Genomic DNA, 23,713 nt, shown 5'->3' with positions numbered 1-23,713 from the left:
TCAGGCACTGCCCCCAAGACTCAGCCTCCTATGCTGGGGCAGAGCCAACAGGCAGCACCAGATGGAGCCTGGCCCCAGCACAAGAACGGGCAGCACCCAAGCCTGATTGTCCCAAGGATTTCATTTGCTGAGGGACTACAGGAAAGGCCTAGGCTCATCCCCCACAGACACCTTCCTACTCTCACAGACTAGAGTGGGCAAGCACGTGCTGATGACCTCCCACTCCGCCAAACCCCAGAAAGCCACCCGGGCCATTACTGCCAGGAGATGACAACTCAAACAATCCTACACCCTTGCAGAGCCTGCGCCTCCCTCCTCTAGTTCCTTCTTCCCCTGCTATGCCTGGTGCACAATGACTGGCCCAGACCAAGCCCACGGCTCCTGGACCAGACAGCCGAGTGCAAGCAGGGGCATGTGTTTCTTCCCAAGTGACTGGAGCTTCATGGGACGGAGAGGCCCAGAGAATGAAACATGAAGTTACAGCAGGAGTGGCTGTGCCAGGCCCAGGACAGAAGCCTCCTCCAACTCTCAAGGTGGACACTGCTAAACACTGGCTCTCCAGACATCCCTAATAGTGACTTGATTAGCACCGATGGGTCCCCACCGACCTTGCTTCCTCTTAAACGCACAGAGCCACCTTTCCAGGGGACTCAAAAATAGCCAAGGCGCTATGCAGCCACAGGAGCCCAAAGCTTCACAGTCCCCTTTAGACAAGAGCATTCCACCCAACCAGCACCTGGACCTAGATCCCTCACCACAGTTCCCTGCACAACAGTGTGGGCCCAGCCCCCCTCCCCCCTTGCAGGTCTCCTTACAAACCAGGCCTGCAGCCCAGCACGGCCTTCCCTGCAGAGAAGGACAAAGTCTATCTCTGTCTCCCATAAATCTTGCCTCACACAGGCCCCAGGGATTGTACCTGAGGTTCTTTTGGGAGGTATACGCACTTTCAGGCATGGCCAAGCCCCCACTTCCTTCACTGTGTCAGTGTCTGCTGTCAGAGCCTCTCACCCTTTCTCCCTGTGCACCGCCTCCTCCCCTCACTGCCTGCAGCTCTCCAGCTGCTTGGCTCCCTTCGGTCTCTTCAGCATCCAGAACTCAGGCTGGACTTTTTCAGACATTTGGCAAAGCTGTGAGGGCAGGATTGTCAGAGGGCTGGCACTCTAGTTGTATCTTTGGGGCTCACTGTGCCTTTCTCAGGAAGGACCCCAATACAGAGCCAGCATTGGGGATGGCTAGCCTTCTCCTCCATGGATGGCTTCACTGGAGACTGCTACCCAAAGACACAGGGATCCAAGAAAAAGAAAGGCACTTTTCACTCAGACCTGCCAACTACCACATAATGCCAAGCAACAGACAGACCCTGTCCCTGCAAAGGTGTTAGGGCGAGCTGGGGACTCCCAAGGGCCAGTTCTTCCAGCCCCCATGCCCAGTTTCAGCTTCCCTCCCTTCTTCAAGCATGTGGCTCTCAGGACACTGCTATGAGCTTTGAAGAACAGCTCCTTGTCCTAGGCCCTCAGCCACAGGTGAAGCAGCAAGGTGTGCCTGTTGCTCTCCAAGGAGGGCCCTCCAACTGCACACTTGTGACTCTGCCACCATGCCACTTGTGTGAAATTAACAGGACATCCCTTCCCAGATGAAGAGGCTACACAGGGAGGAAGGTAGCCCCTGCCTTGGCAGTCCCTGAGCACCACCAAGACAGGCCCAGGAATACCCCCAAACATTTACTCCCTCCTTGTGGTCTTGGCTTCTCTTTTCTACTCTAGGCCCCACCAAGCTCCCTAATGAGAAGAGCACCCTGACAACTGCAATGCTTTAGAGTGTAGGGAAACAGCCCGTGGAAGGCACAGGCCGCAGTATGCTCAGGGAGATGGGCCTCACCCGCAGGCTGAGCACCTGCCCTCTTCAGACTGAACCACACTTAACACCACCCACCTTGTAAAGCCTAGGAGGCTAAGTGCAATTACACTTACAGAACGCTTTATAAACCTTTGGCAAAAAGCCAGCTGCCCTGCTTGCTGTCATTACTGTAATTACTCCTGCATTATGATGATTGTAATCACTGAAGAACTCCAGAGGCCCCCTGGAGGAATGTGCCAGACCACAGGATCCCAAAGGCTCTGTGCGGAGCAGCCCAGACCACTGTGAGGGAACAAAACCCAGTCAGGAGAGCAGGGTAACTGAGAAGTGTGAGGAGGTCCTTCTGGGAAAGGGAGCTGTGCAGATACTCCTGGAGGAACAGGTCAACTTTCTCGGGGGAGCTGGTTAAATCATCCTCCAGTTGTTCATTGCTGGACAAGAGAATTCCTCCCAGGCCCACTCTGCAAACTCGGCCTCACCAGGACTTCACCCATCACACACCATGCCAAATTACTCTGCCTCTACAGAAGGGCAGGCAGATCTGCAGCTTATTCCCTGAACACACAAAGAGCAGAGCCTCTCTGATGGCGGGACTGTCCCAAAGGTGGACAATAACTAACACAGAGTATGGAGTCTTTGCCAAACAGTCACTAGATTGCAAAAGTCTGTGTACTCAGCATAGTGAAGAAGCCACATCACTTCAAAGGATCCACAGTCCTAACATGTGGAAGGACAGTGGCAGCATCTGGCTGGCTCCTCCAGCATTTCCACTGTCTCTGTCCCCTTTCCTCCCTGGGAGCTCTCCCAGGTACAGTGGAAGAAAGCATGCTTGGAGCAGCTCCCTAAGCTCCCAGAGGGTAAGCCTCAACTGGAGGGGGCTACTTTGTCACTTGCCCTTGACCCTCTCTGCCTGTTACTGCCGCTATTGCTAAGGGCCCCTCAAAGCTCTCACCTTACAGATGTTCCAACAATACCCATAGCTGCAGATTGCTCCCTCCCAGCAATAGCACCCCTCAGCTTCCTCTAGCTGCTCTTGTTTCTCCTATCTCACATGTTTCCTCTGTGGTTCCCATCCACCTCGGCTGCCAGGAGCTACACATCAAGACATTGGGAAACGCTCAACAGTCATGAGAAGTTACTGCCATAAATGACAGCCTGGGAACATGAGGGCACAGCTGAGCAAGTATTTGTAGCCTTCAAATGGGTCCATTTTGTTCTGCTCTCCTACCTTCCCATACTTGGCGATGGGAGCCAGCCTGACCCCTCTAAGAGAACCTCCAGAAGAGTCGCTACAGCAGTAGCTGAAGTCCCTGCACCAAGGGATACCTGGCCCTGTCTCTGGTTGTGGTAACAGCAGATTCAATGGCTTCACTGCTCTGGTCATCAGGATGCTCATCTGCACAGGAAGGATTCCAAGGAACACAGGCACCATTACAGCTGCGCCAGGACTTATGCTGAGACAGGCTACATGTTATGGTGTGATTATGAAGACTATCTGGTTAAACTAGGGGAAAAATCAGGTTTCCAAGATGAGCTCCAACTACCAGAGGTCCTGAAATCAGCCTGCCCACTGTACCCCGTGTTACCTAGAGCTTGGGCCATCTCTGAGGAAACATGAAGGAAAAAGCAGTTGCTCAAATGCTCCCAAGTCGCAACTGAAGACCATCTCTGGAGTGCCTGTTTCCAGTTCCTGAGTGGTATTATGTTGTCTGGAGACAGGATCTCATGTAATCCAGGCTGGTCTCAAACTGGCTATCCCCCTGCCTCATCTCCCAGAGCGTGAGAATTACTGGTGTACACCCACACACAGCTTTGTTGGATTTGTCCCAAGAGGTCATCTTCTCTGAGTTTCTTTTTCCTGTTTTGTTTGTTTAAGACAAGGTTTCACTATGTATCCCTGACTATCCTAGAACTTACTATGTAGACCATGCTGGTCTTAAATTTGCAGAGATCCTCTTACTTCTGCCTCCAGAAAATTAGAATTATGAATGACAGGCACATGCCATCACACCCACCACCTCCTATTCCTAGACTTTCAAGGAGGCTGACTTTTGGATCATCTTCCCTAAGGATGTGTGCATCTTTCTTGTGTTTCTCTCTCTCTCTCTCTCTCTCTCTCTCTCTCTCTCTCTCTCTCTGGTTTTTCAAGACATGGATTCTCTGCATAACAGTCCTAGCTGTCTTGGAACTCACTCTGTAGACCAGGCTGGTTTTGAACTCCAGAGATCCGCCTGCCTCTGCCTCCCGAGTGCTGGGATCAAAGGCGTGCACCACCACTGCCAAGTCTCCCTTGTGTGTGATCTATGTGGAGATCTTATTTCTAGTCTCTTGTTTCTAATTTGGGGCTCTTGGTTCCAGAGGGCTAGATTCCATAACCATCATGATGGGGAGCATGGCAGCAGGCAGGCATGGCCCTAGAGCAGTAGCTGAAAGTCCACATCTTGAGACGCAAGCAAGAGGCAGTGATGCCTAACTGGGAATGGCAGAGGCTTTTTGAAACTGCAAAACCCACCCCTACGGACACACTTCTTCTTAAATCTGCCCCAGCATTCAAATACATGAGCCCATGGGGGCCATTCTCACTCAGATCACAGCAAACAGACATTTTTATTTAAAAGCCGAAGAGGAAGCTGGATGTGGTGTCACAATATCTGTCATCCCTACACAAGAGATGGAGGCAGGAGGATCATTTATCAAAATCAAGGCCAGGACAGACGGTGGTGGCGCACACCTTTAATCCCAGCACTTGGGATGCAGAGGCAGGTGAATCTCTGTAAGTTTGAGGCCAGCCTGGTCTACAAGAGCTAGCTCCAGGATAGGCTCCAAAGCTACAGAGAAACCCTGTCTCAAAAATAACCAAAAAAAAACCAACCAAACAAACAAACAAAAATCAAGGCCAACCCTGGCTATATAAAACCCTGTCTCAAACAAACAAACAAATGTCACAAAACCTCATTTTTGACAGGCCTGATTCTTACACACCAGGTACCGTTCCAAATCATTCCTACGAACTCATTCAACGCCTACACCACCCTCTGAGGCAGGAACCACTTCCTGTATTGTTGTGAGTATGGATGGGCATAGTTGTCATCTCAGACCTGTTGGGCAGCTCAGGGTGGAGCTGCTGGCCATGCTGCTGTGTTACAGGAGTCTAGGTGGACTTCTAAGATCTGCTCTGGGTGGTGGAAACTGCTGGAATCCAGACACGCCAGTTGAGTGGAAGGCTGGAATACGAAGGAAGGTACCACTGTCACTAGGCACAGGCTAAGCAGCCATGTCACCTGGGTGCCTCACACCACTCAAGCGGTCAGAAGCACCCATCTAAAACCCAGGACAAAAGATCACCACAGAGCACCAAAGAGATCTTGGTACACCCTGGTGGCAGGCAGCTGAGAGGTCAGAGCCCACATCTAATTTCTGCCTTGGAAGGCTCGCTTCTGACCTTTCAGGATCTGAGCTACAGCCTCTGTTCTTTCTAGAACTTTCTTTCTGAAAAGACAATGAGAAAAGACACTTCAGAGATATGCTAAGGTTCAGGTCTCCCCTTGGGTGACAGAGTGACTGCCTCTTGAGGGAGCCTCCCAGTAGGCAATAAAGCAGACAGTGATGCTCTGACTGGACAGGTATGTCCCTGTGGTGATTGCTGGCCACACTGGCGATTAAAGCCTTCATAAAGCCCCAAACTCTTTCATGTATGTGTACACGGAGCCCTTGCTTCCTCTGCCCTACTTCCCTAACCTCGGGTGCCCTTCCGCCCACCTGCTCAGGCAGAAGACCAAAACAATCTTTGGGACTCTGCCTCACCCCCAAAGTCCAGCCAGGGCAGGAGGATGCGAGGTGAGGTCTCAGCCAGACACCGGCTGGAGACAGGCTATTTGATACAGAATCATCTAAGTATTCAAGGACACCTTAACTTTAACCCAATCAAGAAACTGAGGCTGAGGAAGGGATAGACTTATAGAACAGAAGCCAGGTCCCCACTAAGCAGATACTCTAGCTTCATGGAGTCATGGCAGTCACCCTCCAGGTCCTGTGGCCTGCCACTGCCCATTGAGAGCTTGGCCCTACCCAGAGCGTTGGTCTGGCACTGTCCACTTGGGTCATGACTGCTCCCAGAGTCTTACCCAAGGACTTGTCAGCCCGGAGTCCGGGATTGGCCACTACCCACTTGAGTCGCAAGTCAGCCCCAGATCCCTGGCTTACCACTGCTCACTCCAGTTCATGCCAAATCCAGATTCCTAGCCTGCCACCGCTCACTTGGGCCATCACTGTTCCCAGAGCCCTGGCCTGCCACAATCCATTTGGGTCAACGCTATCCTCAGATCCTTAGTCAGGACACTGCTACCTTGGGCCATTGCTGTCCCGAAAGCCCCAGCTTGGCATTGCCTACTCGGGTCATGCTAACCCCACAGTCATTCCGCGCCACTCACCCTGCTCCGCGGAGGAACCTGCCATCTCTGGGAATTCCAACCCGCGTCTGCGGCCGGCCACAGACAATTTCCAGAATCTGATGCAACAGCGGCGCCGGAAGTCCTGCCCTACCAGTCGTCTTCCGGGAACGTCCCGTAGCTAGGCAACCGCGGCTACGCTTGGCGTGAGGCAAGATGGGAGAATACTTTGGCTCAAGCTGCTTGATTCTCGGGGACACCGAATGGCTAAGCGGGCAATAAAGCGCAGACCCTGGCCATTGCAGGAAGAGGACTGAGAGTGGCCGAACGAGGAACTGGACGAAGCGACGGATTGGGAGGGGCGAGGAGATAAGAAGAGGGGCGGGGTGAAGCGAGTAGAGGGGAAGGAGGCGCAAGGGAAAGGGCGGGGCAAGGAACCCAGCGAGTGAGGGGCGGGGCGAGGAAGATGTCATTCTCTCCGAAGGAGACGCCCCAAAAGGCCACAAGCCTGGAAACAGGCCCTTCCCGGATACACACTCTCCCAAAACCTTTCCTGTATATATGATGTCGCCTCCCTTATTTTAAAAACATAGCCAGAGGGCTGGAGAGATGGCTCAGTGGTTAAGAACATTGCCTGCTCTTCCAAAGGTCCTGAGTTCATTTCCCGGCAACCACATGGAGGCTCACAACCATCTGTAATGGGGTCTGGTGCCCTCTTCTGGCCTGCAGACATACGCATAGACAGAATGTTGTATACATAATAAATAAAAAAAAAAATATTTAAAAAAAAATTTAAAAAAAAACATAGCCAGAAAAAAAAAAGTAACATAGCCAGATGGACTGGAGAGATGGCTCAGCGGTAAGGACTGCTCTTCCAGAGGACCGTGGTTCAAATCCCAGCACCCACCCACATGGCAGCTCCCGTTCAAGGAGCGCCAACACCCTTACACGGACATATATGCAGCAAAACACCAATGCATAAAAAATAAAAATAAATTATGTATATTTAAACCCCAGTACTTTGTACAATGAATATGTCAATTAAAATACAAACAACAAAACCAAAAAATGTAGCCAGCTACATAGTGAGACCGCATATCAAAATTTAAAAAATAAAATTTCTGGGCTTTTTGTTGTTGTTGTTTGTTAGTTTGTTTGTTTGTTTGATTTTGTTTTTAAGATAGGGTTTCCCTGTGGGATGGTCTGGCTGCCTGGAACTCGCTCTGTAGACCAGGCTGGCCTCGAACTCACAGATCTTCCTGCCTCTGTCTCCCTAGTGCTGGGATTAAAAGCGTGCCCCACCACAACCCAGCTAAAATAAAATATTTAAAAAAGAAAAAAAAAACTCTGTTTTGAGGTTGGAGAGACGGTTCAGTGGTTAAGAGCACGGCTGCTCTCCTGGAGGACCCGAGTTTGAGTTCTAGTAGTCACATGACTGCTCACAACCGGTTGTAACTCCAGATCCGGGGGATCCTACACCCTCTTCTGGCCTCCGTGGGTGACTTTGCATGCATGTGGTCAAAAAAGCATATATGCAAGCCCAACAAAACAAAAATATACAAATAAATCTAAAAGAAAAACCCATATGTGTCTAGCAACCATGCCCTTAATCCTAGCAACTCAGGAGGGAGAGCAGGAAGTTCAGGGATTTCGGGACAGCCATGACTACATAGCAACAACCTGTATAAATATAATACAGGTATCAACATAAATAAATAGATACATAAATAAATAAACTGTATATATGTATTAAACTGATCAAAACATATTGCTACGTCTACAACTTTCTTGAAAAAGCATCATATCTTTAGTAACAGTACTTTATTTTCTGATTTTTTTTTTTTTTTTTTTTTTTTTTTTTGATTTTCGAGACAGGGTTTCTCCGTAGCTTTTGGTTCCTGTCCTGGAACTAGCTCTTGTAGACCAGGCTGGCCTCGAACTCACAGAGATCCGCCTGCCTCTACCTCCCGAGTGCTGGGATTAAAGGCGTGCGCCACCACCGCCCAGCTGTTTAATTTTTTTTGAGACTTTATTTTTATTTTATGTGTATAGATGTCTTTCTGGCATACATTTCTGTGCAGTGCCCAAAGAGGCCAGAAGAGGGCAACAGACCCTTCATAACTGGAAATGGGGGAATCAGTGGGTTATAAACTGCCACAAGAATACTGGGAACCAAACCCAGGTCAACTGGAAGAACAGCCAGGCTCTTAACTGCTGGGCTTTGTTTTCAGCCCTGTGGCACCAGTACTTTCAAAAGTAAGGCCCAGAGCAGGCATGTGCTTGACATCCTAGCACTTGGGAAAACGAGGAAGGAGAATTGACGCAAATTTGAGGGCAGCCTGGGCTACATAGTTTGAGGCTAGCATAAGCTAAGAGTGGGACCCTGTTTTAAGAATTAAAAAGGGGAGGAGGACTGGAGAAATGGTTCAGCAGTTAAGAACATTGGCTGCTCTTCCAAAGATCTTGGGTTCAATTCCCAGCTCCCACATGGCAGCTTACAAAAAAAACCCCCTCCATTTCCAGGGGATATGACACCCTCACACAGACATACATTCAGGCAAAAACATCAGTGTATACTCATAACATAAAAATAAACTATTAAAAAAAGAATTTTAAAAAACCCAACTACCAACAACAACAAAAAGAGGTCAACTTTTGTCAGGGAAAATGGTGGTGAACACCTGTAATCCCAGAGACAGAGGCAGGAAGCTTAGGAATTCCTCAGTTTCAACTGAATTCGATGCCACTTGGGACCACATGAGACCCTGTCTCAGAAAAAAATTACTAAAATTATCAAGGCACACATTACTAAACCATACAACTTTGGATCAAAGAATATCATGTGAATAACACTGCAAAAAACATTAAATAGTAGTCTTTTCTGTGAAAAAGTGTAAAACTAAAATTTTTGTTTAGGACAAGGAATCCAATCTTTTTATCTCCTCTACCTTTAACAAACCTTTATTTTATTTTATTTTATTTTTTTTGTTTTTCGAGATAGGGTTTCTCTGTGGTTTTGGAGCCTGTCCTGGAAGTAGCTCTTGTAGACCAGGCTGGTCTCGAATTCACAGAGATCCGCCTGCCTCTGCCTTCCAAGTGCTGGGATTAAAGGCGTGTGCCACCACCGCCTGGCCCTTTAACAAACCTTTATGCGAATGTCCTCAGCCCTCTACACACTCACACACACAGTTCCAGTTGCATTTTTGGGATGTAAGTGAATCGAGTAGTGATTTCTTACCAATTTTCTTCATTTCCTTAGCACCTTCTTTTAATCTTTAAAGACATTTATTTATTATGCATACAGTATTCTGTCTGCATGTATGCCTGCAGGCCAGAAGAGGGCACCAGATCTCATTACAGATGGTTGTGAGCCACCATGTGGTTGCTGGGAATTGAACTCAGGACCTTTGGAAGAGCAGGCAATGCTCTTAACCTCTGAGCCATCTCTCCAGCCCTTTAGCACCTTTTTAATAATAACTTTTTAGATTTATTTTGTGTATGAGTGTTTTGCCTGAATGTATATATGCCATATGTATGCCTGGTGATAGGTTTTTTTTTTTTTTTTTTTTTCCCTGATAATAGGTTTCTCTGTCAACACAGTAAGCCAGATCAAGCTTTATTTATCAGGTTTATTAGGCCAGGCACTCTTGGGTGACTTTCTAGCACCCCCCAGAAGCAATGCTTCTGGAGAGAAGGAGAAGGCAGAGAGGAGGAGAAATCACATGGTAGGTCCAGAGGCAGAGACTTAAATACCCTATAGGTGTGGTCTTGAAGTTCAGGAGAGGAGCCTAGACTTTTGGTGGTCTTTCTGAGGGGGTGGGGTCTGGAGAGGGAGGAGTGGACCTGAGGTAGTTTCCAGATGAACACCTGGTACTACAGAGGTCAGAAAAGGGCATCAGATACCCTGGAGGGGATGTTTATGAAACACCATGGAGGTGCTGGGAACTGAACCCAGGTCCTCTACAAGAGCAACAAGTGCTCTTAACCTCTCGACCACTGAGCCAACTCTATCGCCCCAACTTTATACCTTTAAAAAACCCAGACAATGGGAAAAAACACACAGTCACAACCTGTGTTAGGATAAAAACTGAGTAAACTCCCTGTCCCCTGTGTGCTTGCTGTGGCAATGCCAAGCATCTCAAAGGTGCTGCTTGACAAAGATCACAGGGCTCTGATGACTTGGACTGACCTTTCACTGCCCTGGATGGGCTTCTGCACAACTCTTGCTTATGTGGTTGACAAGTTTAGTGTTTGAATTCCTCGATGTGAAGGGCTCCTCACTGAAGGCTAGAACTGGGACCATGTAACAATTCTTATTGAAGCCGATTTTAAGAATAGAACACATGGTGATTCCCTGGGAGAATTAGCTGTTGTCGCCACACATTGGAGTGACATCTGTTGTGTCCCATATTGGGAAGCCATCTGTTGGGGTCCAGCCTCAAAGGTTTTGACATTCCAGGGTAGAGGTATATGGAATAGAAATGCTAGACAGAATAAACCGAGATACAAAAGAAATACAGAGATATAGAAAAGTATTGGGAGGACAATCCATTGAATACTGAATGCACCTGTGTTTATTTCTTATGATCTTTAAACACCTCAATCCAAAAAGGGGAAGAAAGCAAAAGACTTTTTATCATGATACAAGGAACAAACAAAGTGATTACCATTTTAATACCCAAAATACCAAGGTCAATAGCCATTTCCCTAGGTCAAGATATCTTTGTTAGGGGCTGGAGAGATGGCTCAATGGTTAAGAGCACTGGCTGCTCTTCCAGAGGTCCTGAGTTCAATTCCCAGCAACCACATGGTGGCTCACAACCATCTGTAATGAGATCTGGTGCCCTCCTCTGGCGTGTGGGCATACATGGAGGCAGAATGTTGTATACATAATAAATAAATAATTTTAAAAAAAAAGATATCTTTGTTAGTAGCTATACCTTAAGTCAAATCTGCTGTCCATAACCTTCAAGAAACAAGAATAGGCTTAAACTTTCTGACCTTTAGTCAAGGTGAAACTGATCCCCTTCTTTGGGCCCCCACAATTAGCTATGCAAGAAATTGAGTCTTCTATAGAAGTTATAGTATTCTTCTATAGATCTTATATGGTATTAGGAAGCATGAAACATAGGATTTGGAAAAAAATCATTAAAGAAGAAAACCTTAGGGAAATTTTAGAAGCTGACAAACTGTAACTGAATCATTATATTATTATGTTTTGCCTTAGAAATACGGAACTAGCATGAACAAGGAAAAGATTCTTGATTAAAAATTAATGACAAGCAAATTAAACAGCTTTAGGAATCTTGATGTTCTTTTACTCTTTGCAGAATTTTTTTTTGTTGTTTTGTTTTTTTTTTTTTTCGAGACGGGGTTTCTCTGTGGCTTTGGAGCCTGTCCTGGAACTAGCTCTATAGGCCAGGCTAGTCTCGGACTCACAGAGATCCGCCTGCCTCTGCCTCCCGAGTGCTGGGATTAAAGGCGTGCGCCACCATCGCCCGGCAGGATTTTTTTAAATTATTTATTATGTATATATAATATTCTGTCGGCGTGTATGACTGCAGGCCAAAAGGGGCACCAGACCTCATTACAAATGGTTGTGAGCCACCATGTGGTTGCTGGGAATTGAACTCAGGACCTTTGTAAAAGCAGGCAATGCTCTTAACCACTGAGCCATCTCTCCAGCCCTCTTTGCAGGATTGTGATAAAGATAGGAACCATACTGAAACAGGGTTTATAACAGAGATACAAAGAGAAACACTCTGGCTCAGCGAACTGCCTGGCTCCCTGAGCAGACTTGTCAGACCAGAACTTCTCTGACTGTAGAAAGAATCAAGAGAAGAGCATGGATTTCAGAGGTCAAGGGAAAGAATGGTGGTCTTATGTTAGATATAAAAGAAGGAATGCAAACAAGGAACTGAGGAATTAGATTTCCATAGATCAGATATTTGTTATAGTAGATCAATAGAATAATTCAGGAAAAGCTTGATATAGCAAGTACTAGGAACTAACTTCTGATCCATTAACTTAATCCATTAACTTATATCCTGTCTACATTTTTGTAACACAAGACTTTATGACACCAATTTTAAGGAAAAAGATACTGAGTTAAAAGAACTGATTTTATCATAATGCTAGATTTTAAGTCTCATGAAATTGGCTGTGTGCTCTTTTGTTTCTTTTACTTTGATATGTTTATGTAATCACTTTAGAAATGTGAAAAAAAGTATATACCGTGAAAAGACTTTGTAATCAATGATTAAAGTATATGAGGAAATGATCTTGTTTATAAATAAATCTTGTGAGTGACGCAGGCTGTCAGAGTAGGACAAGCCATCCCGAGATGTGCTTCCTCTCTGACCATCTCTCTCAAAATGACACTCAGAAGTGTCTCGTGTCTCGTTTCTCAGTCGCTGCTCTTGCATCTACCCACTTCAGACCCTGCCCTCATCCGGAGCTGGACTCCAGCATTGATTTTCTGCCTCTGTGTGCCATTATGAACAGAAGTAAAATTTGTCTTGCCAAGACTATAAGCATTGCAGCTCGGATAGTGTGGGATCCCGGCAGTCAGGAGCCAAGGAATACGAATGACACGCTACAGCTCCGATGGAAAAGTATTCTGGCAGGTGGGAGCTAGGGAATACTGAGTACTACAGCTCGGTGGAAGAGCATTCTGCCAGTCAGGATCCAGGGAATTGCATAGGTCTCTGTAAACATAGCCCTGCACTCAGGAAAGTCTTCCCCAATGTAACAGCTCCGCTCCGGCAGGAGAGGGCTTTCCCAGTGAAGTTCTTCTTCTTTTTTTTTTTTTTTTTTTTTGGTTTTTCGAGACAGGGTTTCTCTGTGACTTTGGAGCCTGTCCTGGAACTAGCTCTTGTAGAGCAGGCTGGTCTCGAACTCACAGAGATTCACCTGCCTCTGCCTCCCAAGTGCTGGGATTAAAGGCGTGCGCCACCACCGCCCGGCCCCAGTGAAGTTCTTATGGTTCTGCTCAGGTGCTCGCAGTGTAACAACTGAAAAGTTGAAGGCATTTACAAAACTTGATTATGAGAGGACTTGGGAAACCAAGAGGTCTCATGACTAAGAATTGCTCAGGCATTTGGTTCCTTCGAGGAAATTTGGTTCCTCCAGATAAGAGGTTTTGGTATTCAGAAATTGACATGCTAAGGTATAACAATAAAAAAAAAAGCCTTTTGCGTTCGCAGCACAACGGGCAGTTAGCTCAGCTCCCCAGCTGCTCTGCTAAGCCAAAGTCTCCTGGTGTGACCTAATTCTTCCCTAGCACGCATAAAACAGAACACGCACAAACCACAACTGAGGAAAAAAAAACCCCGCCTCCGTAAGACTGGCCTGTAGGGCAAGCCTGGGGGCATTTCTTTTTGAGACAGGCTCTCTCTGTTTAGGCTGTCCTGGAGCTTACGCTTAAACCAGAATGGCCAGGAATTCATGGAGATCTGCCTGCCTCTGCTTTCTACATCCCCATGTAGAAATTAATGGTGTGTGCCACCATGTCTGGCTGCATTTTGTTGAAAAATGACTGATATGGGAAGGCCCAGCCCACTGTGGCCGGTGTCACCCTAGGCAGGTGATTCTGGGATATGTAAGAAAACCAGCTGAACAAGTCATGAGAAGCAAGTCAGTAAGCAGCCTTCCTCCATGGCCTCTGCTTCAGTTCCTGCCTCCAGTTTCCTGTTTGAGCTCCTGACTTGATTTTATTTCATGGTGGATTACAAGGTGTAAGACAAACACCGACCCCCCCCCCCCCCCCCCGCAAGCTGCCTTGGTCTTGGTGTTCAACACAGCAATGGAAACCTAACTAAAACACTTCCACACATGTCAAGAAAAATATGTTTCATTTAAAGAATTAATCATCACGTCGGGTGGTGGTGGCACACGCCTTTAATCCCAGCACTCAGGAGGCAGAGGCAGAGGCAGGAGGATCTCTGTGAATTCGAGGCCAGCCTGGTCTACAAGATCTAGTTCCAGGATAGGCTCCAAAGCTATAGAGAAACCCTGTCTTGAAAAAAATAAAATAAAAAATAAAAAACAACAGCAAAAAAGAATTAACCATTATATTAAGAGAAGTGAAATGATCAAAGCATATACTGTCACATTGTACAACTATGGGCAGAAGTACCATGTTGTTAGCATTAATATTTCAAAAAGCCCAAAGCACATAAGGAGGTCTTGGTGACTGTCACCATCCCTAGTCCTGAGGTGGATGCAAAAACACAGCTGTCAAAGGGAATGAAAAATAGTTTATTCTGGTGCCAAATCTGACTGTCTGTGACCCCAAAAGCATAGTTTTAGGTACCCCAATTTCCTGGTTTCATGGAGCTTTGTAGAATAGAACAAAAAGCTAAAAATCAAGCCATTCATTAGACACCTTAGTGGAGATGTTGTGTCTGTCCCAGCACAGTGGCTCCTAGGCCTCGGATTGGTGGAGCAGAGAGTTCTAGCAAGTGAATGGTTGCAAAGGCTTTGTGTGTTGTCAGGATGTTGTGGGGGTCTGCAAACATCAGGACTGGCAGAATAATGATCGGCATGAGGCAAGGAGGAAATCCAGTTGGACAGGACTTAGCAGCCTTGTGGGATCCAAGGCTTTCGGATCAACTCAGGCAGGCACAAGAGTCCACACAAAGCAAGATCTTTATTGAATTGGGCAGCAAACGCTGACCAGCCAGGAACAACAGTACAAACTCGGAAACTGATTGCACCCCCAAATGTTCATTTCATCAAGTATTTAAGCAGAAAAGCCACAAACATCGGTGCCAAGTTACGTTTTCCCACCAGTCAGGATTCAGGGAGCGAGCTCAGGCTGGAAGCTGAAGATCAGCCTGCCTCAGTGGATGGGGGAGGGAGTAGGTGTGGCTTGTCTCTTAAAGAGACACAACAATCATTATAACTACCACCTGGCTAAAATTTTAAACAGTTAATTAACCTATATAGACATAGCTTTTCTTGAGGAATTCTCATTCACACGAGCTCCCTGTAGCTTGAGAGGAATCAAGTCTAAGGCTAGTTCTTAGGTAAATGCCTGGGGGTTGGATAGCCTAAAAGCACAGACACTGTCCCCAGTGTGGCAAAGTCCTTGGTTGCTCAGGCAGGCCTGCAAGGGGTCTTTGTTGTGAGCCTCTATGGGTAACAAAGCACCTTATCTGGTCACAGCCTGATGTAGAATGCAGGGGTGTGGTGGCTCAAAGGACATTTGGATCCTCCTAACCTTGGCTCCTAGGAAGACATTCTGAGTACCATGATCCCAAACTGGGTCTAATTGATAAGTTCAGAACACAAACATTCATGTCTTTAAGGCCACAGTGGTCTTCAAGGAGGGAAGCCCTCTGGCAACACAAACTGCTAAACTTCACACAAGAGAAGGGCATATCACATATTTAGAGTTCACAGTGGGATGGGTGCAGGCTCCAAATTCAGCTGTGCTATATGGAATGTCTCAGTCCTGCACCAAAAGACACTTGACTTTAGCTTGAGGGCCTAGCAAATACACATTTTTAACAGCTAAATTGTCACAGCTTGCAAACACATATATAATTATTAGTCTTTGGGAGGCCAGACTCAAGTTTAGAAACAGCACTTAATAGGCAGAAATTTCTGCCCTTCCAGCTGCTCCCAAGCAACCACACAGAAACATATTAATTATAAATGTTTGGCTAATAGTTCCGGGTTATTACCAACTAACTCTTACATTATAAATTAACTCATATTTCTTATCTATGCTTTGCCATGTGGCTTAGTACCTTCTCTCAGTACTGCATGCCCATTCTTGTTTCTCTCTGTGTCTCCTCACAACTCACAACTCCACCCTTCTTCCCAGCATTCTTAGTTTGACTCTCCTGCCTAACCTCTACCTGTCCAGCTATTGGCCAGTCAGCTTCTTTAGTAAACAAATCACAGTGACATATATTCACACAGTGTAAAAGAATATTTCACAAAATACTTCCAAGCTTGTCATGTTCATTGTTTCCTCTATGTCCATGCTCAGGAACATCAATGACCTTAAATCCAGTGAGCTTCAGAAATGCCATTTGTTTACTCATTAGAACTTTGTAGTGTATTGGAGGCTGGAAAAAAAACATAAAATAAATTAATAATGTGGGCTGTCCTTCTGTCTATGTGTTGCTTTTATTGGTTAATGAATAAAGCTCTTTTGGCCAATGGCTTAGCAGAGTAAAGCCAGGTGGGTAATTTGAACAGATATATGGAGAGAAAACAGGTGGAATCAGGAAGATGCCGTGTAGCTGCTGAAGGAAAAGGACCTGGAACATTCCCAGTAAGCCACTGTCTTGTGGTAATACACAGATGAACAGAAATGGCCAATGACTCAGAAATATTTCTAGCTAGCTCTTATATCATGAAGGTGTAATTAATATAGTTTCTGTGTGATTACTCGGGTCTGGGTGGCCAGGAAATGAATGAGCAGCCTCTGCTTACAAGTATGTGCCAATGAGAGGCAACTGCATCCACATAAAAGCTGAGAGAGCTTGGGAAGGAATTCTAGACACAAAAGAACAGAGTTAAGCACAGTTTCTTGGTAGCTGCATTTTTTCAGGTAGACTCTGTTTGTTGGCAGCAAGCAGAGGCACAGGTCCTTTAAGAGAAGTCTTCCTGACTCAGTGTTAGCAGCACAACATTGAACAGCTTTAAGATCCGGCTTCCTGATTTGTGCTGGGAGAAAGAACTCTCTCTTTTGGGAGGTCCTGTACTTAAATGGGGTCTGTGAGCAGCATGTTACAAATTGCTTAATGGAGACATAGTCCTGCTGCATCCCTGGAGCTGGGATGGTATGCATGACTCACAGAGGCAGTAAATATGCCTCTGCCATGTTGGACTGGGTGGAACAAACAGGCAGGGCTACGAAGTTGGTCCTAGTCATGTCTGCTTAGCTTTTAAGAAAAAAAAAAAGCTCTCCTGGTGAGAAAATGATTACAGATATGCAATAAAGACAGATTCAGATGACAAAGACCTCTGAATGGGTCACAGTGTTCGATAAATGTGTGTAGGCTTGGGAGAGAGAAGAAAAAGAGTATAGACAGCTATAAAAATAGTTTTAAAAATAAAACAAAGTCTTTAAAGAGACAATAAAAGTAATATAAAAGAGTACAGCCATAGATTAAAGGAGTGAAGAAAAATAAACCATGTAAAGATGGAATATACATAGAGAATCTGAATTAAGCATATTATTGTGTTTTCTTTAAATTTTTTTGACTGCAGAGAGACATTTGATTCTGGGGGTTGCTAAGTTAAACCAACACATGTATTTTAAAGCTATCTTGACTTCAAAATTTGAGTCTGAGGATACGTTACTTTAAAAAAAGAGGTTCTGCTTTTGTTTCCACAGAAGACAAGAACCTGTCAATTCCTTCCAAGCTAATGTGGTTTTATGGAACAAGACCTCCAAGAAGTCTCCATGGTTGTTTATGTTTGTTTTCATTTAAAGGGGAATATGATTTAGAGATGAATACTTTGCATTAGTATGGATCTTAGTCTATTGCTACAAATTTCAGGTCGATTTTGTTACACTGTGTGTATGTATCTTTTCTTGTTTAAGGTATTGTATTTGTGTACCTCATTTAATTAATGTATAATTAAGAAATATAGATTAATAGGTAGTCATTTATAATAGTCAAACTTGTAGTGATGTTAGTTAGGTTTTCTTTCTTTTTTATTTTTTGGTTTTTCGAGACAGGGTTTCTCTGTAGTTTTGGAGCCTGTCCTGGAACTAGCTCTTATAGACCAGGCTGGCCTCAAACTCACAGAGATTCTATTTATATTTCTGGAATATTCTGGAGGAAAGCTGCTGCATTTCTGGGATTCTGCATTTCAGGATATAAGAGGCTTCTTATGTCCCCAAGTAATCCCCAGTGGTCAGGAGACTCAGGTTGGGCAGGGCCAATCAAGACTGTCACTAACCTACTATCCATCTATTACTCAGGATGGAGAGCAGCCAAGACCACCGTGGCTCCAGTCTTCTTTCTTGAAGGATCTTCTAGTATCATCTAGGGAGGCCAGAGGCTCAGGATGAATAGTTTGTGTAGACTGGCCCCATCCTTCCTTACCCTGCTGAGGTCTCCAGCATTCAAGGCAATACCTTGCAAGTCCCACCTAAGGCAGGCTGAGAAGAAGGGATACCACACATCTGGGAGGCCATCCAGGGAGACCTATACCATGTGAATTCAGGGCCTGACCAGTTCCTAGGACAAGCCTGCTATGGGGTGACTAATGGCTTCTAAAAGATAAGCCCATGACCTCTTGCCTCCAACTATTCCCTCAGTTGAATAAGTTCGTATGGGTGAGAACAGACTTGAAGGACTGGTCAGGCAGGGAGCAGGCCATCTGAAGATGGTGACAGACTAGCTTAAGCCAAGGACTGGCGATTCCTAGAAGCTGGAAAGAAAGGAGGGACTCTCTGAGCCACTGAGAGACCTAGCTTGCGACACACCTAGGCTTGGACTTCTCACCGCTAGAATGGCAAGGCAGTACCTTCCTGGTGGGTTGACCCCCACTTTGTAGTCGTCTGTTACAACAGCCCAGGCACTCTTTTTCTTATTAAGTTTTAAAAATTTATTTATTTTTAGTTTTGAATTTTTTTAATTTTTTGTAGATGAATGTTATAATTAAAATGGAATGTGGTATGCATAATACAGAAATGAAGTAGCTATGTGATATAGATAGAAAACGGGTGAATTTGTTACATTTGGGGACTTAAGTTTATTGATTGAATTATATATTGTCTAGTATACTAAATGCATATATTTGCAGCCAGTATAATAACATATATGTATTTGATAAACTGAGTAAAATTTTATCCTGTACAATAAAAGAACTTCTGGAGGCATCACAATCCCTGACTTCAAACTCTACTACAGAGCTACAGTACTGAAAACAGCCTGGTATTGGCATAAGAACAGACAGGAGGACCAATGGAACCGAATAGACGACCTGGATATCAATCCACACATCTTCAAACACCTGATTTTTGACAAGGAAGCAAAAAATATCAAATGGAAAAAAGAAAGCATATTTAACAAGTGGTGCTGGCATAACTGGATATCAACATGTAGAAGAATGAAAATAGACCCATATCTATCTCCATGCACAAAACTCAAGTTCAAATGGATCAAACACCTCAGCATAAAGTCAGCCACACTGAACGTCGTAGAAGAGAAAGTGGGAAGTACACTTGAACACATTGGCACAGGAGACCACTTCCTAAATATAACCCTAGCAGCACAGACACTGAGAGAAACAATTAATCAATGGGACCTCCTGAAACTGAAAAGCTTCTGTAAAGCAAAGGACATGATCAACAAGACAAAACGACAGCCTACAGAATGGGAAAAGATCTTCACTAACCCCACATCAGACAGAGGTCTGATCTCCAAAATATACAAAAAACTCAAGAAATTGGACATCAAAAGATCACATAATCCAATTAAAAAAAATGGAGTACAGACCTAAACAGAGAACTCTCAACAGAGGAATCTAAAATGACTGAAAGACACCTAAAGAAATGTTCAACATCCTTAGTCATCAGAGAAATGCAAATCAAAACAACTCCGAGATTCCATCTTATACCTGAAAGAACGACCAAGATCAAAAACACTGATGACAACTTATGAGGTTGTGGGGAAAAGGGAACACTTCTGCATTGCTGGTGGGAATGCAAGCTGGTACAACTCCTTTGGATGTCAGTATGGCGATTACTCAGAAAATTTGGAAACAACCTTCCTCAAGACCCAGTAATACCACTTTTGGGTATATATTCAAAGGATGCTCAATCATGCCACAAGGACATGTGCTCAACTATGTTCATAGCAGCTTTGTCATAGCCAGAACCTGGAAACAACCTAAATGGCCCTCGACTGAAGAATGGATAAGGAAAATGTGGTACATTTACTCAATGCAGAAAAAATAACGACATCTTGAATTTTGCAGGAAAATGGATGGAGCTAAAAAACATTATTTTGAGTGCGGTAACCCAGGCACAGAAAGACAATTATCACATGTACTCACTCATAGGAGGTTTTTAAACATAAAACAAAGAAAGCCAGCCTATAAACCACAATCCCAGAGGAAGAACTTTGACAACAATGAGGACACTAAGAGAGACTTACATAGATCTAATCTACATGGGAAGTAGAAAGTAGAAAAAGACAAGATCTCCTGAGTAAATTGGTAGCATGGGGACCTTGGGAGAAGGTTGAAGAGGGGAGGGGAGCAGAGAAAAATGTAGAGCTCAATAAATATCAATTAAAAAATGTTAAAAAAGTACTGAAAGTGGTAAGATAAAAATTAAAAAAATATTTTATACCTGAATCATAAGTGAAAAAAGTAATAAAAGAAAATCTGTTTCCATGTCATTCTTACTGATGAGTAGATTTGACATTATCTGAGAATAAATAAAAAAGGCCTGTCAGACTTTCCCACAAGTCAAACCCCCCTCCAACTCCCCAGAGTAAATACCATGCATAGACCTCCTTTCTATCAAACAAACAAACAAACAAACAATTAAACTAGAGGCTTGCTGGGCCTGTCCCAGACATTTGACTATTACTACATTTTTTTTTCCCCTGTAGTAGTCTTTACGTTTGGAAATTCTTGATTTTTTTTCTTTCTGAATAAAAGAGCATGCATTGTCTTAAATACTAAAGAGACTTTTAGACAGGGCATACTTGTAGAGAATAGTATAGGCATAATTTTAAAGTCCTTTTAAAATCAGAAATACAATATCTAACTGGTATTATAAATATATTTGTTCTTTCAGTATAAAAAAAAAATCCTCAGCATGCTGGCTGAAGAGAAAGAATGTGTTTTGAGATGTAACTTCACTCTGTAATCTGAATTCCAGCCTGCATGTCCCTGATTACATAGGCTTTCCTTATAGGGATGTAATCATGGTTTAAAGCTTGTAGTTTTTTCTATTTTCCAGTTCAGAGTGACATTGTTCAAAATCATTCTTGGCTAGTATAATTTATTTTAAATAAATGACTTTAGCCCAGTGTCTCGGTTCCTTTTATTTTCCTTCCTTCCTTTCTTTTTCTTTTCTTTTTTCGCTTTCTTCCTGTGAGTGTCAAGTACCAGGTGAGGTTTAGGCTTGAAGTCCAGTGGTGGGCAACAGTAAAGTTCCAGGGCTGCTCTGAACATTTCCTGCTTGCTTCTGAAGGGAGGAGGGAACTTAAGATTCTTTCATTTGTTTGCTTGTTTTTTTTTTTTTTTTTTTTTTTTTTTTTTTTTTTTTTTTTTGGTTTTTTGAGGCAGGATTTCTCTGTGTAGCCAGCCTTAGACATCCTGGAACTTGATCTGTACCAGGCCACAGAGATCTGCCTTCCCGGTGCAGGGACCAAAGATGTGTGCCACCACCATGTGTGTCAAAATTTAGCATTTTTGACATTTGAAAACTGAAAGGTTCTAAGGGAAAGTTTATATATGATCTAGGTTTTGTTTGGAGGTTTTGGTTATTAGTTGGTTGTGTTTTAAAAATTTATTTTACAAACCAACCATAACTTCTCTTCCCTCCTTTCTTCCCATTCATACCTCACCTCCTTTCTACCCACCCCCCTCCACTTCTCAAAAAGGGTAAGGCCTCTCATGGGAGTCAACAAAGCCTGGCATATCAAGCTAAGGCAGGACAAGCTCCTCCTCCTCCCTGCATCGAGGCTGAGCGAAGCATCCCACCGTAGGGAATAGGTTCCAAAAAGCCACCTCATGTGTCAGGGACAGATACTGGTCCCACTGCTAGGGTCCCCACAAACAGACCAAGCTACACAACTGTCACCCACATGCAGAGGGCCTAGCACGGTTCCATCAGGCTCCCTAGCTGTCGGTCCAGAGTCCATGAGCTCCCATGAGCTCAGGTCAGCTGTCTCTGAGGGTTTCCCTGGCATGATCTTGACCCCTCCCCGCTTGCTCATAAAGTCCCCTCCTCCCTCTCTTCAGCTGGACTTCTGGAGCTTGGCCCAGTGCTTGGCTGTGGACCGCTGTATCTGCTTCCATCAGTTACTGGATGAAGGTTCTATGATTACAATTAGGGTAGTCATCAATCTGATTACAGAAGACCAGTTCAGGTCCCCTCTCCACTATTGCTAGGAGTCTTAGATGGGGTCATCCTTGTGGATTCTTGGGAGTTCTCCCAGTACCAGGTCCCCCTAATTCCACAATGGCCCCCTCTGTCAAGATATGTCTTTCATTGCTCTCCCTCTCCATCCCTGCCCCAACTGGACAGACCATTTGCTTCCCTCATGTTCCCATCCCCCCATTCTCCTCCTCTCTACCCCACCCCCAGTTTACCCAGGAGATCTCATCTATTTCCCCTTCCCAGGCCAATCTATGTGTCCCTCTTAGGATTCAGGCAGTCTTTTATAAAAACAAGACATCTCCCTTTGATTTTCTTTTTTTTTTTTTTTTTTTTTTTGGTTTTTCGAGACAGGGTTTCTCTGTGGTTTTGGAGCCTGTCCTGGAACTAGCTCTTGTAGACCAGGCTGGTCTCGAACTCACAGAGATCCGCCTGCCTCTGCCTCCCAAGTGCTGGGATTAAAGGCGTGCGCCACCACCGCCCGGCTCCCTTTGATTTTCTGTGCCTCAGTTTCTACTTAGTGTCAAAACCACAAGAACTTCAGTTTCTTTCCAGCTCAGACTTCAGCTTAGATAAAGAGGACACAAACACCATCTAAACCCCAGGATGCAGGATGCCCACACCTCCCTGACTTTCTGCTTTGCTACTCTAACAAGAGCTAAGCACTCAGCAATGGGTCACCGTCATGAATTTTTAGTAAGGGAATGCAGGCATAGCACCCACAGAGTCTGGGAAACTGGTGTTGAAGGTGGAGGAAAGAGGGTCAGGAACTCTTGGTCAGGCTCAGTGTTAAGAAACACTCACTGGGGGGGGGGGGGGGCTGGAGAGATGGCTCAGAGGTTAAGAGCACTGGCTGTTCTTCCAGAGGTCCTGAGTTCAATTCCCAGCAACCACATGGTGGCTCACAACCATCTGTAATGAGATCTGGTGCCCTCTTCTGGCCTGCAGGCATGGAGGCTGAACACTGTGTACATAATAAATAAATAAATCTTAAAAAAAAAAAGAAAGAAACACTCACTGGCTGGTCTTCCAGGGAGCCTCAGTAACTCCAGTTCCAAGGGATCTAGCACCCTCTTCTGGCCTCCACAGACACTGCATATATATGTATTTGTATGCGTGCATGTATGTAATGCATATATATATGTGTGTGTGTGTTAGTGTGTGTTAATATATATATATGTGCAGGGAGAAAAACTCATGCACATACTTTTTTTAAAAAATGATCTATTTGCCGGGCGGTGGTGGCGCACGCCTTTAATCCCAGCACTCGGGAGGCAGAGGCAGGCGGATCTATGTGAGTTCGAGACCAGCCTGGTCTACAAGAGCTAGTTCCAGGACAGGCTCCAAAACCACAGAGAAACCCTGTCTCGAAAAAACC

The 23,713-nt window shown here is 45.0% G+C and overlaps 1 protein-coding gene across 4 annotated transcripts in view; it reads right to left on the bottom strand.

Moving 5' to 3' along the window:
• Window positions 1-6,382, bottom strand: part of Cars1 (cysteinyl-tRNA synthetase 1) — a 51,227-nt gene extending 44,845 nt beyond the window's left edge. For 2 of the 4 annotated variants that reach the window (XM_057779558.1, XM_057779560.1), the window contains exons 1-2: window positions 6,288-6,374; window positions 4,956-5,081 (exon numbers count right to left, since the gene is read on the bottom strand). In XM_057779558.1, the coding sequence (XP_057635541.1) occupies window positions 4,956-4,989 (34 nt within the window). In that variant the 5' untranslated portion in view covers window positions 4,990-5,081; window positions 6,288-6,374. Of the gene's footprint in view, window positions 1-4,955; window positions 5,082-6,287 lie in introns of all 4 variants that reach the window. The other 2 variants (XM_057779561.1, XM_057779559.1) reach the window with 2 other exon arrangements.
• Between the last annotated feature and the right edge of the window lie 17,331 nt (window positions 6,383-23,713).

This window comes from Chionomys nivalis, chromosome 8, assembly GCF_950005125.1.
Source record: "Chionomys nivalis chromosome 8, mChiNiv1.1, whole genome shotgun sequence".
In the NCBI taxonomy this organism is placed as follows: Eukaryota; Metazoa; Chordata; class Mammalia; order Rodentia; family Cricetidae; genus Chionomys; species Chionomys nivalis.
The sequence above is the reverse complement of the archived record's forward strand: the minus strand, read 5'-3'. Positions and strand labels throughout refer to the sequence as shown.